The sequence below is a fragment of the Oreochromis niloticus genome, linkage group LG23 (assembly GCF_001858045.2).
Source record: "Oreochromis niloticus isolate F11D_XX linkage group LG23, O_niloticus_UMD_NMBU, whole genome shotgun sequence".
Taxonomy (NCBI): Eukaryota; Metazoa; Chordata; class Actinopteri; order Cichliformes; family Cichlidae; genus Oreochromis; species Oreochromis niloticus.
This window is the reverse complement of record NC_031986.2, coordinates 14,237,215-14,254,287: the sequence shown is the minus strand read 5'-3', so window position 1 is coordinate 14,254,287 and position 17,073 is coordinate 14,237,215. Positions and strand designations below refer to the sequence as shown.

Here is a 17,073-nt window from a genome sequence, read left to right as displayed (position 1 = left end):
GATACCAATTTAAAACTCTATTGGCCTACTGCAATAGCACTGCAGTACTGCTACTACTAGAACCTTCTTGGAGTGTAGTAATTACACTAAGGCAGATAAAGCTGCTATAAACTAAGATAAGGTTATTAGAAAAAGTCATTTATAGAAGTCAATCAGCAGAACACGAAAGAGCAGATTAGAGCTATAATGATCGCAACTCAGAAAAATGAAAGATTCAAGACTCTTTATTGCCATTATGCAAGCATCACAAAATGATGGCAATGCTTCCTCACCGTGCATAAAATTAAACACACACACACACGCCCATATATAACTAAACATAGATACGTACACACATATGTCTATACACATGTCATCATCCACATGAACACATAAACGTTTGGCTTGAAGATGGGTTATTTACAAGCTATATATAGCTGTGATCACGTGGAGCAGACCATCATGGTAAATGCCATAAGGTAGCATAGGTGCCTCAGGATAGTAATAATAAAGGATAATAAATCCCAACATTTGGAGGCAGTATTTTTAGGGGGGGGTGCAACAAACTGCGATAGTGTCTAATTATAGTGCACTACAGGAAGGGAATAATGATCCCGTGATTCCATAAAAACGCAGTATAAGTGGAAAATGTGTGCATGCATATCTATAGCTGGCTCATAAAGCTGCACAAAGTTATAAAAACAAAGTAATGAGTGTATAAGACGCTCGGGGAACCGCATGCACGGATATTACAATACAGGACACGCCCCAGAAAAAGTTCTTTTCCTCGGCCATAATCGCAAGCATTTATCCAACCTGCCACACACACACACACACACAGATACATACCACGCTGTCTGCTCGTAGATGATCACATTTTCATCAGCCTGACCCCGCCTCTGGTGAATGCAGGGGCGCTCCATGTGACGCTGGGGCTGTAACAAAAATCCAGTATGGCGGAATCTGTCAGGAGATGAATTTTTTTTTCTTCCCCTCCTCCTGCGTTCAGGAAAAGAGGAGAAAAAAAACCCTCGGAGTGCTAACATGGGAGAGAAATAATTTTTTCTTTTTTTTTATAAAAAAGGCAGCCGCTTTGGGACACATGCTGGGACGACTGGCCTCCTCCTGGCCCGTGTATAGGTGAGCTGTTTTGGTGTGCCTGTGGCCGCTGTGGCTGAATGTGTAGCCTCGCTTTGATGTTGATATCCAAGGCAGGGATGCGATGCACAGGCAGGCTTCATGAAAAACAATGTCCGGCTGAAGTTTTCACTCCGCTCATCTTCGCTTTCGCCCTCTCGCTTGCGTTTGAACGTTTTACACGACTCCCCTCGGAGTCTGAGTCACATCTGAATCCTGGTAGAAATTATTATGTTTTTCTTTTCCTTTTCTTTTTGCGACTTGTAGCCATTTAGCTACAAAATATCTTTCACGGTTTTATTGCACTAATTGCGGGCGGGAAGTGTGTAGGCAACAAGGAGAGAAGGGGGGAGAGGAGAGGCAGGAGGAGTGGAGAGGGGGGGCAGGCGGTGTTTATTATGCCGATTGTTGCTGAGCTATTTATAGAGCCACAGGCTTTAACGCGATAAAACACTGAGCTCGTGCGCACTTTGTCGCCTTTTCCCCGTGCTAATGGCGAGGAAATGAAAAAAATTGCTTGAAATGAAGGTAGGGGCCCGCGTGAGTGTGTGTTTGTGTGTGAGTGTGTGTGAATGGTTCGGGATGGGCGGTGGTAATTCTCTGCATGCGTCAATCTTTCTGTTTTTTTGTGAATGGGGGCGTACGGAGCCGTTAAAGCGACATCAAAACAGCGTGTTAGGGGCCGATTCAAAGTGTCGCCTTCCGCACGAAATAGTTCTTATAGGGAAACGTTAGTTTGGGAAGGTGAATGAAGCCGTTTGTCATGTTTGAGAGTTTGGGTTTGGGCTGAAAGGGGGAGGGACTGTGTGTACCCACCTTTTTTGTGCGTTTGTGGCTGTCATCTGTAGCTGTGATGTGCATATTAAATTTCTTTTGAGGGTTATTTTTATATTACATGCATTCTTTTTTGCTAATACTGGTGTAATTTTGAAGCATCACTCTGTTTTTTTCCACTCTTTCCTCACTTTGGGCTTCAGGGCTTGTCTCCCCAGATCTGTCACCCTGCATCAAGCAAGCTCATTTTTAGGGACAATGGCCTATGGGATATACACACACACACACACACATATGAGTACCCCTCCCGAGACAGATGAGATGCCCCGGGGGGATTGGTGTTGCATGAAGCCCCCCTGGAGTGTCAGCATGACACACACAGTCCCCCCCCCACCCTCCCTGCCTGCCTGTGCCCTCCCTCCACCAATCCTTGCTTTGCTTTTCCATCACAAAGCGCAAGTGTGCGTGAGCTGTGCAGTGACCGACTTTTTTCTGGTTTGGGGGGGCAATTTGTCCTGCGGCTGCAGTGTCTGGCCCTCTTGTCTTGAGAGTCCCCCCTACCCCCACTCCTTTCCTTTTAATGCGTACACACACGCTCACATGCACATCCCATCCTGCTTCAGAGGACGGTTGAGACCTCTGCGAACACACACACACACACACACACACACACACACACACACACAAGGGCGCTGCCCCCATACCCCCTCGTGCCTCTGCGGCCAAATCTTTCAACCTCACCCCCGGGCAGTCTGGCCCCTTGAATTTTGTACTAGTAGTAAAGTCGACTTGATACTTTAGGGCCAAGCTGTTATTACATCTGACACCCGTGCTCCGGGCCCGAGGAATCCGGGCCACTCTCCGTAAACAAAGAAAAGAACAATCATATATTTCCAGAAGCAACAAGAAGACCAATCAGTTACCTGCAAAAAAAACAAAGAAGAGCCCCCTACCAGGCAAATAACGGAATCAGCATTTTCTTTTTCTTTTTAATGGGATCTTTCCACCAATTTCTGCTGTGAACGCAGTGCATCCTGCTGGGGAATTTTGTGAAATCCCCAGTGCGCCGCAGTCAAAAAGACGCTATCTCAAGGAAAAGCTATTTATTGCCTGATTGGTTTACAGCTCCTCGCAGTGTATCATTGAACCCGGGGTTGCGTTGACTTCTTGGAACTCTGTATTTTACTCTGAAAAACTCACCGGTGCATTTCTAGGAGCAGGATTTGATGATTTGCTAAGGTTGGAAATGTTTGCAAATCCGCGTTAAGATGGATTTCATCCAGGGTTTGGCATACCTGCAGCCAGAAGACTTTCCAGTGTTGTGAAAGTTGTTTATTCTTATTAAGACTGCTTACAAAGTGAAACCATTAGTTCATTAAGCAGCTGATTTATTTGCAAGTATGAGAAAGGATTAATTGTGCAGACTTGCTTTGGCTATTTTTGGGCCTCAATCTGTTGTTATGCCATAAAAGACCTAAAAGATGCTTTATTAGCTGCAGTTAACTCATGACTTCTACTTATAAACGCATGTTGCTAGAGTTATAGCAACAATTATAGATGACCAAGCTAAATCTGTCTATAATGTAAGTGATATGTCCTCAGTCAGCAGCTGGCACATTCGTGTGGAAGTCACTATAAGATCCGCGCTGTAAATAACTGTGTGTGAGAGGCATTTAAAGGATGCACGTGTTGTTTTTGATACTAGCTCCAATCCTTGCAGTCATTTCGTGTACAGATCTGATAACAATACAGTAAATATCACGGATTATATAACTGTCTTTAATATCTGGATCGAATAGAGTACTAGAGTTTGGCCGATACTGGATTTTTAGGGGCCGCTCCTGCTTTGTTCATATCAGGGGTGTCAAACATAAGGCCCGGGGCCCAGAATAGAACCGCCAAAGACTTCAATCCTGCCCACTGGATGGCTTTCGGAAAATGTGACTTTTAAATGCATTTTAATAAGTTTTACAGCTGATAAAGACCTTCCCCTGTGGTCATTCATACTCTGCCAAAGTAAATAATTAGTAGATAAACAGTGAAATGACAGGAAGGTTTTTGGTTTTTTGCTACCTAATATAGAAATTTATGACTTTTAAAACAGATTCACAGTAAAAAAACACCAACGAAAAAGAAAACCCAGGATATTTTATATGTATTAGCAAAAACCTTTTGTCTTATAATTTCTTGAAAGTCTTGGCAATGAGCTAACAGAACTTTTTCTGTCATTTTACACATTAATTTCTTACAATTTGGCCGTGAAGAGTAGTGCTGGCAGATTTCTTTTATTTTCTAAAGCAGAATTACTTTATGATGTAAAAAAAAAAATGAAACGTGCCGTTGAAATCACAGCTCGTTTTCTTTGAATTAAATGTGTCAGGGGTTAAATGTGTAGTTAAACTTCTTTAGAGCGACAGAAAGGAGAGTTTCACTGGTCCCGCCCACTTAAAATCAAGGTGGGCTGTAAGTGGCCCATGATGTAAAACGAGTTTGACATCCCCGGTTCATATGCTGTATAAATATACCGTATACATGTAACTACAGTACATCAGAGCTGTTTTGAAATGATATCATGGGGAAATTGGTTCTTAACTTTCTACTAATGCATTTACGTGTGCTCAGTTGTTATCCTGCATGTGCTGCACGGTCCTGGGAGTGCAAACCATGTGAAGAGCATCTTTCTGCTGTATTGTCTCCTGCAAAAAAGGTTTCCTATTGATTCATATTGAGCAGCATACACACAGCACCAATCTGTGACAGGCCAGCTGGTGTATCTCCTTTGCTCTCTCTGATGTGAAGCGTTTAAATGAAACATTGTCCTTTTCATCCTCTCCCACAGGTTGGTGCTAAACAGTGAGTTGCCGCTCTGATTGGAGTTACCGGATCAATAAGCTAATGGAGATTGGCTGCTGCCGGACGTCTGCTTCCTGTTTCCCGTTTGACCGTCCCGAGTGTTGGATCAGCCTGAACACGCATTCAAACGCACACTCTCCTCCTCCGCCTCCTCCCAGCTCTGGCTCTGGCAGGCTAACAGGCTCCTGATCACCATCCTGTAAACCACATCCGTACTTGAACTCAAACACACACACAGACATACATCTGTCCTTCAGTCCACACACACACACACGCGCACACGCGTCGAGCTGGGTGCACACTCGCCGTACTGCGTGGACGTCTACCTGACCGACCTGGCAGCAATGACTTCACACAGCCACCAAGGTAAGATGTTTGTCTACCACTTTTTACCTGTTATGCACCGGGTGGAAATCCCAAGGGCTCGCTCAGTCTTCTTCTAATAACTCTCAGAGGAGTAAAATGCCAGGCACATGCGTCCAGCTGATATTGCCCTTGTGTTAAACAAACAATACTGCAGTCCACAGCTTCATGCAGATGCTGCTTCACTATCCAGGAGTTTCGGATAGATAGCAATGTATCAGTCTGTCTTGTAGTCAAGACGTTTTTGCAGCAGAGCAGGGTTTAAATCAGAGAAAAGCTTTAAATACTTTTAATACATGAAGAAAAAAAAGTGAAAGTCTGTGAATGTGGTTTCAGAAATACAGAAATACAGTGACTGCACCTGTAAGCCGCTTTGCAACCCACCCCCAACCCAGTTCCTCCTTTTGTACCTTCCACATATTGTCATATCTGTTGTCACTGATGCCTGCCTCGCCTCCACAACACCAAATAGAAACCACTGCAGGTGGAAATAGCAATACTTTTTTGATTATAGTGGACTTGGCTGAATTGTAGTTGTGTCTAGGATGCTGTTTAAAACCATTTTAAGAGACCTAAAAAACTACCTGTCATGTGCAGATTAATTAAAACTGATCCCCTTTCGGCGCTGTCACATTAAGGGAAATCTGTCTGCCGCTACATCTGCCGTATTGGCGAATGCGAACGCTTTGATTGTGAACAGAGACGGATCGTGGCTCGCTTCAAACGCAATAAAACATTTTAATCTGGTCTTATTACTGTTAATGGGCTCGATTCAATATGAATGAGCTCCGGAGGGGCGAGAGAAAAACGTCCGCGGCATCGGCTCATTAAAAAGAGTCTCCCTTTTTCCTTGTTGACGACTGATCGCTGCTCCGTTTGGAAGCTTTGGCTCGCGCGTCCGCGAGCTGATACATTATTTAGTGACCAGCTGGTGGATGAAAAAGGTTAGCTTCCTGCCACAGGTCGACGCGGTACCTGACAGTGTCGGCTGTGTTTACTTTATACACCTGGGAGTGTGTGCAGTATAAATACCACAGCTGAGGCAACCACCGGGCCCCGAGGGATCGGAGCGAGCCGTGGTCTCAGCCGGCCCCCTCGGTCCTGCAGCATCGCCACCGCTGGCACATGTGAGCACATCACAGAGGGTAGAGTGGATATTTGGCCTTACATGTGCACGTTGTTTAAGGACCAGCCAGAGAGGTCACACACTTTCCTTTTCCCTAAGTGTTTCCTTTATAAACTCAGATTAGAGCAGCGCAATATTTTCACACACACACACAGTTGTGTTTTACTATTTTAGTGGGGACATGGGGCATAATGCTTTCCCTAGCCGCTTACCATAACCCTAACAATCAAAAATGAATGCCTGACCCTAAACCTAACCATAATTGTAATTGTAAACCACATTTTGAGTCTCAAAAATGCCTTTAAACTCGGAATGGGCATTTAGTCCCCATAAGGGCTGTTGGTCCCCATGAATATAGTAACTTTCCAATTTTTGGTCCCCACAAAGATATGTAAGCATGACACACACACACACACACACACACACACACACACACACACACACACACACACATTAACTCATTGTCATCCGCCGAGCTGACAAAGCTAATAAACTGCTAATCCCGAGCAACGATTTTGACATTAATAACTGCTAATTTATGCAAGGTGACACGTTAAATGATGACAGTGGAAGTGTCAAACGGAAGATAACAAGTGTCAAATAATATTCAGTAACTACATTAATTGCACGTAGGCCTGTGAGCCTTTAAAAAAGTATGTTTTTATTTGTTTTTTAAATAAGTTTCAGTGTCTGTATTTTGTTTGAGGATGACTGAGCAGTTTCAACGAGTGAGTAAAAGTGACTTTAAAAGCTTTGAAATAGAATTAGACGGTAACAACATTTGTTTGACAAGATAGAAAGCACGAAATAGGAAGGTTTGTGGAAAAAAAACAACAACAAACAGCTGCAGGCGGGACACATATCAAAGATTCATGAGAGACCTGTCTGTCTTTAAAGAGCAGAATTACAGAAACGTTAACGACGTTTTCATCTTCTCGATAGGCTGATTTTTCCACTTTTCAAAAGCTCTGATGGCCTGATGGAAGGTGACCTTTTCACCTTTGTATGTAAGCACAGACCTAATATTAACCAGCAGATCCTCTTTCACAGACATACAGTACTGTGCAAAAGTCTCGAGTCTCCCCTAAATTTCTTATATTCTGCTTCCAAGGAGCCAGACTGTCTTATAAATTTTTAAAGTGGCCTTTAGCAACAGCTTTCTGAAGATCCTTGGCTGCTTTTTCCACTGATTTTCAGTCCATTTCTTACACCTGAACATTTTCAGAGTTACTAGCAGCCTGTAACAAAAACACACCATTTGCCTCCGTTGCTTGAATCCACGAAAAACGCAAATATAGACGAAATATAGGCAAGAAAGCTGCCTAAGAGAGCTCAGACTGTGTCCAAGGATAAAGGTGATCACACTAAATGTGTGACTTTCAAGCCTTACTCCTCCTTGGAGTAGTGCCAACTCTGTTTTTCTCTTAGAAACTGTATTTTCATGCACATTTGCGCGTTTCAACAAATCACTGCACCTATTTCCCATTTTGCTAGCGAAACACAAAGAAACCAGAGGTGGCTCAAGACTTTTGCACAACATAAGCGAGCGCGCTGGCACCTGAGGGGTTAATAAGTGGTTGATATAATTCGGGGAAAGGTCTTTCAACGCTTTAAAAGTGGTAAGTAACAATTTCAAATCGAGTTATGGTAGCTTTAAGTTAAGGCTGTGAATGGACGTTAATGGAGTTAAACGCAGCGGTTCATATCGTTACGTTTACAGATGCCTTAAAGGGCTGATTTAGCATTGCACTTAGGAGACTTGCAAGACACTGATCCTCAACTTTTGCTCTTGAGTGTAGATTCACTTCCCAAAATATCTTTCATTAGACCCCGTCTGCTTAGCGGAGAGCAGTTGAACTCCATGAGAAAAATCAGCTTCGGTAAAGGAACTGAAAAAGTAACGCAGGCTCACAGGCTTTTTACGATCAATAGCTTCTTTTTATTTATTTATTTATTGTTTTTCCTCCAAAAGTCTCTGAAATAACACACCACTCATTATTTGATGGCAGCGCGACTGTGTTAGAACGAAGCAAACAGTGATATTGAATCAATGCCCAGCTGTGAGCAGGAGCCAGGGCAGGAAGCTTCACTCTGTTCTGGGCCGATAGAAGAAGATAAACTAACCAGCTCCTGTCACAATATGAAATGGAACCCTTTTTAATTTCCCTCCGCTCCCTCTCGCATCCTCAGCGTGCTTCACCCCCCTCCGCTGGAAGCGCGCACAGGGATGCCCCCTGTTAGCTCACCTCTCGCCGACACAGAAATAGCTGCGATCCTTTGTGCGAGGCCCGGAGATTACGACTCATACCTGTTGAGCGGCTGTTTCCCGCTGTCTTGTTTGCTGGCGGGAAAGCCTTCAAGAGGAGGTGATCCCGGCCCTCGAGAGTGCTGCCAAGTGTGGGCGTCAAATTTGAGGTGTTGCTTGTCTCGTTTGAATGACAGCTTCCAGACGCACTTGTTGGATGCCGGCGCAAAGAGGGAGACAGAGAGAGAGATGGAGAGAGGCAAGCCAGGAGACATTTTAAAGGAATGTGAAAAACGGGCGACGATGCTGACCTTGCGGCACTTGTCAGGCTTCTGTTTTTTTTTTTTCCTCGTGAAAATGTGTGTGACAGCAGTATTTACAGAGTGAGGAATTTCTCCTGAGATCTCTCTGCTAATAACTGCTCTTTTTTTTTGAGAAGCAGATGCAAGAGAAGCGCCTTTAAGACTGTCTGCTGCTATCACCGTTAAGGCGACTTACTTTCATTTGGAGTTAAATTAAAACAACAGCGCCCGTGTTCTCGAGGTGAACAATGAGACTTCCAGATCCACGGCTTTGTTGTGCAGTGTGATCCAAAGCTGCCAACTTTCTTCTGCTCTGCGCTTATTTCCAATCAAGCTCTGAGTGTGTGTGTGTGTGTGTGTGTGTGTGCGCGCCCTCGTGCAGCAGCTCTGGCGAGCGCTAGCGTGCCACCCTGCTTGTATGCCATTTTTGTAATCTGTAAATGAGCTTACTAGCAAGCACTATTATTTATTTATTTTTTACCCTTCCAGGACTTACTCATTTTCTTTATCAAAGCAGCAGCGGGATTGTTAGATTAAATATCATTTATCACAAATCTCTTCCCAGAAAAATGAAATATAAAAGGCTTTCTCGGGTTTGGATTTCCAAGAACAACAACAACAACAAAAAAAAGGGGGTCAGCCCTGATAAGGCCCTTATATCAGTTTTCGTTTTTTTGTATGAATATCAGCAAACAGGCTGGAGTGTTTGCACAGGAGTGATTGCTCTGTGTGCCAGGAGCTTTAACACATTAGCCTGCAACATTTGTTTTACACTCGTGCTTAGCGGTGAGCTAACGCGCTCGGTGTGTGGTGTTAAACAGGGCGGTTGTCCCTCTAAATGTCACGCACGGGTCGATAAGAGCTCAGAGTATAGTGTCCTGCAGCGCCCACGCTGATTCAGAAATATCAGCATGATAAGTAGACGCTCAGGTCCTCGGCAGGTGTTGAGCTCTTCTCCGTGATGACTGAGGGATCCTTCGTGGTTGTGGTCACTCGGCGAGTACCCTTATCAGTTTCTGGGCTTCCGCCTAAAAAATAAAAGGAAGCAGGTCCCAATAAACTACACAAGTCAGAAAAAGAAAGGACAAAACCAAAAATTATTAATTATTAAGTAATACAGAAATGGATGAAAAAGAAAAGGGGAAAAAAAGCGGTTAGGGTGACAGGATCCTTTTCCTGTGTCCCTCTCCACTGTTACTGTCCAATAAAGGTGAAAAACAAACAAAGAAGAAGTCACATGCGTTTTCCTGCAATACATCAACCATTTGCATATAAACAGAATGACTACCTCAAAGTGAAAAATACATCCTTTATTAAAAGTATTTGCAATATTAAAACCAGCTGAGCCAAACCAGACTTTAAATCTGCTTGATGTTACCTCCAGTCTTTGATTTCTGCTGTTAGAGGTTGAAGGCGGTTGGTTGGGAGCGTGCAGAGAGGGAGGGAGAGCAAGAGACACGCTTTATTGTGGAACTGATGCGGGCTGGATGAGCTGTGAGTGAAAAGGAAGATGTTAAAAAAAGAGCAGCTGGCCTCCTCAGGTGTTGCAGTGCCGCGCTGAAGAGGGAAGGTGATGCCGCTCGTTGGCAATGATTTGTTTTCATCTTAGTCAGAATCGCGCCGGCTTTCCAGGAAAGCCTGTATTGTTTACCACTTGGCCTGCAAATGAATCACACACACACTGTCACACACACTCTCACACATGCACACAAGCATGCACTCAGGCCACTAAATGGTTACTTAGTAAGTACCAGGTGTTATTTTGTGAATGAGAGGTTTGAACTTTACATTGTTGCATGGGGGGAAAAAATTAAAAATTAACATGTTCTGCGAACGCTATCAAAAGCACGTTGACAGTGGGACATAAAGTGTGTTCAGATTAGATTTTTTACTGCTTTATTTTGCAGGGTCTGTGTGGGCGTGAGCGCCTTTTATGGCTCTGAACTTGACACAGTGCTCTTTTCCTCGAAGGCTCAGCAGTATCTAGGTTACAAGCGCCCGTTAGGTTTACGCAGCTTGGAAACGCCACAAATCGGCGAGGAAAATAACTTAATTTTAAAATAAACACTAATGAGGAGGGTCAGGAGATTGCATTGCATGGGCTGGTACCCAAGATTAGATAATTCTCTCGAGGTCTCACACATCCGCTGATTTATGTCTTAGACAAGCTAGTCGTGCTGTGGTTGCATTAAAAAAGGATTTATGGTCAGGGAATAGCAGTGATTTAGGAGTACAGTCATTCCTGTCCTTTGCTTTTTGGTATACACAAATATTGCTCACTAGGTTAAAAGTACACTTTTAAAACAGTTTTTAAGTTAAAAGCTCTCTTGTGTGCACCCAGAATATTTTTTTTTCATGTTTTCACCGATCACTGTTTATACTATGCTTATAAACATCTGGTTTGGCCGTGCAATAGACCGGCGACTTGTCCAGAGTGTACCTGACCTTTGGCCCTATAACAACTGGGATAGGCTCCCTGAATTGGATGAGCACTTAAGAAAATGGATGGGTGGTTAGATGGACTCCTGGTTTGAGCTCTGCACCACTCTGCAGAAGTGTCTGTATCTTTAATGGAGCTACTGCTGTTAATCATGAACCTTTCAGGAAGTGGTCTGCAAGTTACTGTAGAAATGCTAGAACACCTAATCTCTGGATTTCTGGTTCCACTTGTGATAAGCTCTAGAATTAATGCAACTGTGCACCAAATCTTCATCATCTTGGGGTAAACCTGTTCCTTCTTCTGACATCGTTATCACATCATCATGTTTTTGATAGAAAGGCTTCAAGTCAATAGATGTGGTTCCATTATTGGATCTTTTTGCAGATTTTGATTGTAGTAAAGCATCTTTCTGTAAGTGTCAGGGATGTCACAGCAACACGAGCCGGTTTATGGCATCCAGGCATGAAGAGAGCAGTAGCAGAGAATTTCTAGCAGCAATTCAGTGTTGCACCCAGTTAATCCACTAAAACACCAGACCTGTGCTGGCCTCTGTGCTGCATCTCTGAACGCACAGTAGGTTATGAGAGAGGCACCATGGAGTTTTTTTGCTACTTTACAGCTTTTGCCAGTAATAAAATGTGATTTGTGTCACTCATAAACAGAAAAATAGCCTGCCTTTATTTTGATTTAGTGGATGGATTATCAGCTGAACAGGTAAAACAGTATTAACTTTTAACATTTGCCTGGTTCTAAGCTTGTAAGATACGTGAGCGAAGTGAAGCTTTCGTATTAAAAAGAAAATCGTGATATTATGAAAGAGAAAAAAAGGTTTTGAACCCAACTACAGAATATTTAGTTTCGTTTGCTAATCGCTCAGTCGGTTTAGAAAAGTGCCTTCCACCTGCATTCTCTTTAATAGCCAGCAGGGGGTGATTCCTCTGGTTGCAGAAAGACATCTGGTTGTGTAGAGCTCTATGGGAAAACAACCCTCTGCTCTCTTGCTTCTGTGATCCCCACAAACACTTTCCTGATGACTCTGACTTTAGCTGGTAGTTTGAAGTTATATTGAAATAAAGATGAAGTTCAGTTAGTAAATTTTGGTCATTCGCAGCGTCAGAAAGGAGGTTTGTTAATTGCAACTCATGATGGGTGCAGGAATTTTGACACTGATACTTTTATATCTGATTTTAACTATCAGATATATCGGCTGCTGATTGTGTGTTTGTGGTTTTCCAAACGTATTTGTTACCAACACGGAGGTTGCAGTGTGCCCTCTGGTGGACAAACTATGTGACATCAACACTTCTAAAGTGAATGAAGCATGTTTGTGCTGTCTCCCCGTTGTTTTTTAATTTTCATACATCGTCCAGTAAATGAAAATTATTTGCCGATACCGATATATTTGCAAATAGCTAATAGCAGCCCATCATAACAGGTAGCGATGGTTGGGTTTTATCGTTTACTAATGAGCATTAGCCAGTGAAGTCAGATACACCCCTTCCTCGTCACAGGCAGTTTCAAAAGACCAAGATGTTGATGGTGAGGCTTTGTTGCTGATGGTTGGTCCTTTGCAGATTTTCCAGGATCTGGTTGCCTAGGTAACCCTCTAATTTGTTTACTTTCCGCTCATATGCTAATCAGCGTTATCCTCACCTTGCCTTAAGGTTGAGAAAAGTTTAACTCAGGACCCACCCAATGCATATTGGCTGTAGTTGGGCGAAGGTTTCTTTTATCTCAGTAATGATAAGTTATCCAGTGTTAATACTGTCAAAAATATTCTTATTGGCTTGTAAAGATGGTTGGCTCTCTAGTTTTAGGGGTGCTCGAGAAATTAAAATACTAAGAATATCATATTCTCACAACATTTCACACCATATAAAATGCATTATGTCCCAAGATCTAATTTTAATAGCTGAGAATTTACAGCTGCCTGACTCACATCGAAAAGAGTCAGTCGAGGTGGTTGAGGTATTTGAATCGAATGCCTTCTGGACGCATCCTAGGAGAGGTATTTTGAACATGTCCAACCAGGAAGATGCCCTAAGGCAGATCCAGTACAGTCTGGAGAGATTATAGCTCTCAGCTGCCTGTGGAGAGGAAGGTCTGAGCTTCTCTTCTGAGACGGCTTTCCAGGCACAGCTAAGCGGTAGAAGATGGATGGATGGATGGATGGATGGATGAATAGATAAAAAGCACCAAACTCCAATGAAAATATATTTTCAACATATGGAACCATGAACCAGTATCTTCAATCAAGATCTACAGTATATTGTGACTTGTATCGCCACATGTTTTTAAGACACTGTTTTTTAGTGGTGTAGTACTATGTCAGAAATGGAGAAAGATGTAAGGTTTTGGCTCTTGGGCAAGAGAGATGCAATAGTTTCTCTACATAATAAAGTTTATTTCCATACCACCACAAACGACATCATTTGTCATGATCATAAAGTTGATTCAGCATCTCTAAAACATTTTTGAGAAAAGGGGAACACTATAACCTCCACAAAAGTAGGATTTATTGCTAGGCTGTATTACATTGCATTAGTTTTAGCTTACAGACTTCATATTAGATTTATAAAGCCATTTTTACATGCAGTACTGGCTGCTGCCTTCCAGACAAGGAAGAAGGGTTAGGAAGAAGAAACAACTTCATAATCTAATTTTCTTTCGTCCCTCTTGTTCATTTGAACTTTTGAACTTAGAAGATTAATACATGTATAATTTAAAACATTTTAATATCTGAGTAGCATAACCACATCAAATCATGTGAATTTTACTGAAGCCAAGAGCTGAGATGGAAGTAAGTGCTGCAGTCCTCAGGCCCAGCTCTCTATATATCAGCCATGTTTCTGTTGAGCTTCTGTGTTTACTGAATTACTAAGATTTTAGATTACAAGAAATTTATATTATTAGTAATCACAGGAAACAGGATGAAAATAATAGATCCATGTAATATTTTCTAGCTGTGGACAGCTCATCAGCATACTACTTGCTCTCATATTTAAAAATTGCGAATTAAAGATTTCTTTGATTTCAGAATTTCAGATAGTGACAGTTTTAAATTTTGACCAATTCTGATAAAATATTGCTCAGTAGCTGCTGTATTAGGTTTTGTGGAGAATTGTCAAGGTTGAGTTGAATAGGTGTAGGCGTCGTAATGGTTAGTTTGGTTTCCATTAAATGGTTTTCATACTCTACAAGTATAAACACAGAACCAAATTTTAACAGAATTCCTGTGAATGTGGCCGAGAGGGTGGTCAGCACAAACAGGTAAAAGACAGCTATTTTAGATGCATGCAAACATTTCATAATAAAAGCCCCGTTAAGAAATGAAAGGTCTCTGACAAGTCAAATACTGGGACTTTTTAACATGGTTACAATGTTGCGTTTGTATTGTGGCAAAGCTTAACAACGTTAGCTAAAATGTTAGGTTTTTTCTTGACAAAAGTCTCAAAAAAACTCCTAATTTCTTTAGGTGCAATGATTTATTGAAACATTTCCTAACATAGATGAAAATACAGTGTATAAGGCAACAGAGTTTGCACAGTTCTAATGAGCTTGAAAGTCAATATTAGTTTTAGCCACCTTTATTCTTGCGCACAGCCTGAACCCAAAGCTAGCTTTCTTGTAATTTCTTTAGGTCATCTTCAAGAATAGTTCTCCAGTACTTCTACAATAATTCTCTCCTTCTTTGGATGTTTCTGCCTTTTGACCTGTTCTCTGCCAAGATGATGCCAAACTACTTCAATAGTGTTGATGTCCAGGCTCTGGGGAGGCCAGTCCATGGCTGACAGTGTTGCACCATGTGTATTTCTATCCAGGTTTACTTTTACTGATTTGGCAGTGGAATCATTGATGGTTCTTTTCTGTGTTCAGTTTTGACAGGATCCCCAACACCACTGACTGAAATGTAGCGCCAAACCCTTCCAGAGCATCCATTGTGATGACTTGAGATACATATTTACATTTACATGAACCAGAGATTTCAAATTTGGGTTCATCACTCCATCAGACCTGTTGCCACTTGTTGTTAGTCCAGTTCTTCTGTAATTTGACACACTTCATGCTTTTCTCTGTTTCCCTCTCTAAAGAATGGCTTGTTGACAGCCACCCTTCCACTGAAGCCATTTCTGATGAAGCTTCAGTGAACAGTAGATGGATCAGCTGAAGGTTCAGATATATCTCTCAGGTCCTGTGCCAGGTCTTTGCTAAATTTTTTCCTATTTCTTAATAGGACTTCTCTAGGTAGTTGTATGTCTTCCATTTGTCCAATTTCTTCAGATTGTTTGAGGACACTCTGCAAACTGTGCTGAGATATGGCAAGTCTTTGGGTGATAACTCTTTGGGAATCACCTTGTGTGTGCAAAATACTATTTTATACCTGTCAAACTGTGTTAAGTCTGGATTGTACTCTTTTGCAGATGAGGACAGCTGGAGAACCAGCAGTCAAATAGTTGTCCCCATTATACTTCTTTGAAGTTGAATTGAAGTCTGCTGCCTGGGCATATGCATAGTTGCTGTAATGTGAATTCTCTGCAAATGAGTCTGCACGATCACAAAAAATTAGGCAGGTCCGTGCGGACCCTTGCGCTCACTGTCCAATGCCGAAAGTTATGTCACGGGGACACAAGCAGACTTGTGGATGCAGAAAGTATAAAAACTGGTTCATCTTTGGAATTTTTCATAGATTCACAGAACTGGTTCATCCCGTGGGTTAGGTGGCTTTTCATCCTTGAATGATTCATAGGCCAGTGTTAAGTGGCTGAGAACTATTGCTCAAGAGCGCTTTGCATTTTGCTTCCCAGGAGCCAGACTCTCTTTTATCTTTTGGTGTGTTTTTTTAAATTTTTTTATGTGGGGTGGCTGAAGACTTTTGCTGTGCATAGTTCAATATAAGTTGTTCTGTCTTCTAAAAAATACCCTTTCAGTTTATTGAATGTGAAGCTGTGACACCATGAGTGCAGTGGGTATCGAATCCATTTAGAAGTGAGTCATCCTTGTTGTCCTGTAATAAATGAAAGGCAGCAGGTTAATAAGAGCAAATGTAATGCATAAACATGATTTTTCAAACATAGGGACTTCAAATAAAATTGCCTTGTGTAGCTAGAAAGAGGGATCTTCACAACGTTTAAACTGCACCACTTTGATTGTCTTAGTTTAAGAGTTCTGCTCCAGATCCTCGTCGTGTGTTTACTATCACCTTTACTATCAGGTCTGTGGGGAATTTTCGCAGGTATGCCGTGGGACCTCTGCTGACGTCAAGCATACTACAGACACACACATGCATATATCCATGGTGCAGGGTTTTCCCCCCTCATGCTGGTTGTGGTAAATCTGACTCAAGAGACCCAAACCACTGTAACTTACTGTACAGTACAAGTGTGTATCCATGCAGTTTTCACTGACATCACCTTCCCAGGGGTCCATCAGACACTTGCATCCTCAGCATTGCGACTTGTGTTGTCACTGCTTCTCCTCTCGGTCCTATCTAAAGTGCTGAAAAAATAAATCCCTAGACACGTAGCCTCATACTTTCTAGGTAATTGTTGTCGTGACCAAAAACTAATTTTGCAAGTTTATTAAGGCAGGCTTTAATAAAAAACTCAGGCTCCTGCACTGTCACACTGCTGCTGACAGTCTTGTAGTTTGCCTTATCGCACATGGCAGGGCCAGAAAGGTGATTTATTACCTTTCGTTTTTACTTAAAAATTAAAGCCCCCCCCCCCCCCCCCCCCTTTGAGAACCATTTTTTGGAGTCTTTACCCTTGCCTTGACAACCACCACAGTACAGGCATGCACACAGATCTCTGGATGGCTATACGTCTATATTATGGATTTGCTTTTTATTACACCT

At 42.4% G+C, this 17,073-nt stretch overlaps 1 protein-coding gene across 3 annotated transcripts in view; it reads left to right on the top strand.

Annotated features, from left to right (window-relative positions):
- The first annotated feature begins 291 nt into the window (after nt 1-291).
- LOC100702316 (histone deacetylase 4) overlaps nt 292-17,073 on the top strand; it is an 82,196-nt gene continuing 65,414 nt past the window's right edge. For 2 of the 3 annotated variants that reach the window (XM_005463083.4, XM_005463081.4), the window contains exons 1-2: nt 292-1,119; nt 4,730-5,109. In XM_005463083.4, the coding sequence (XP_005463140.1) occupies nt 5,088-5,109 (22 nt within the window). In that variant the 5' untranslated portion in view covers nt 292-1,119; nt 4,730-5,087. Of the gene's footprint in view, nt 1,120-1,499; nt 1,645-4,729; nt 5,110-17,073 lie in introns of those variants that run through there. The other variant, XM_005463082.4, reaches the window with a different exon arrangement.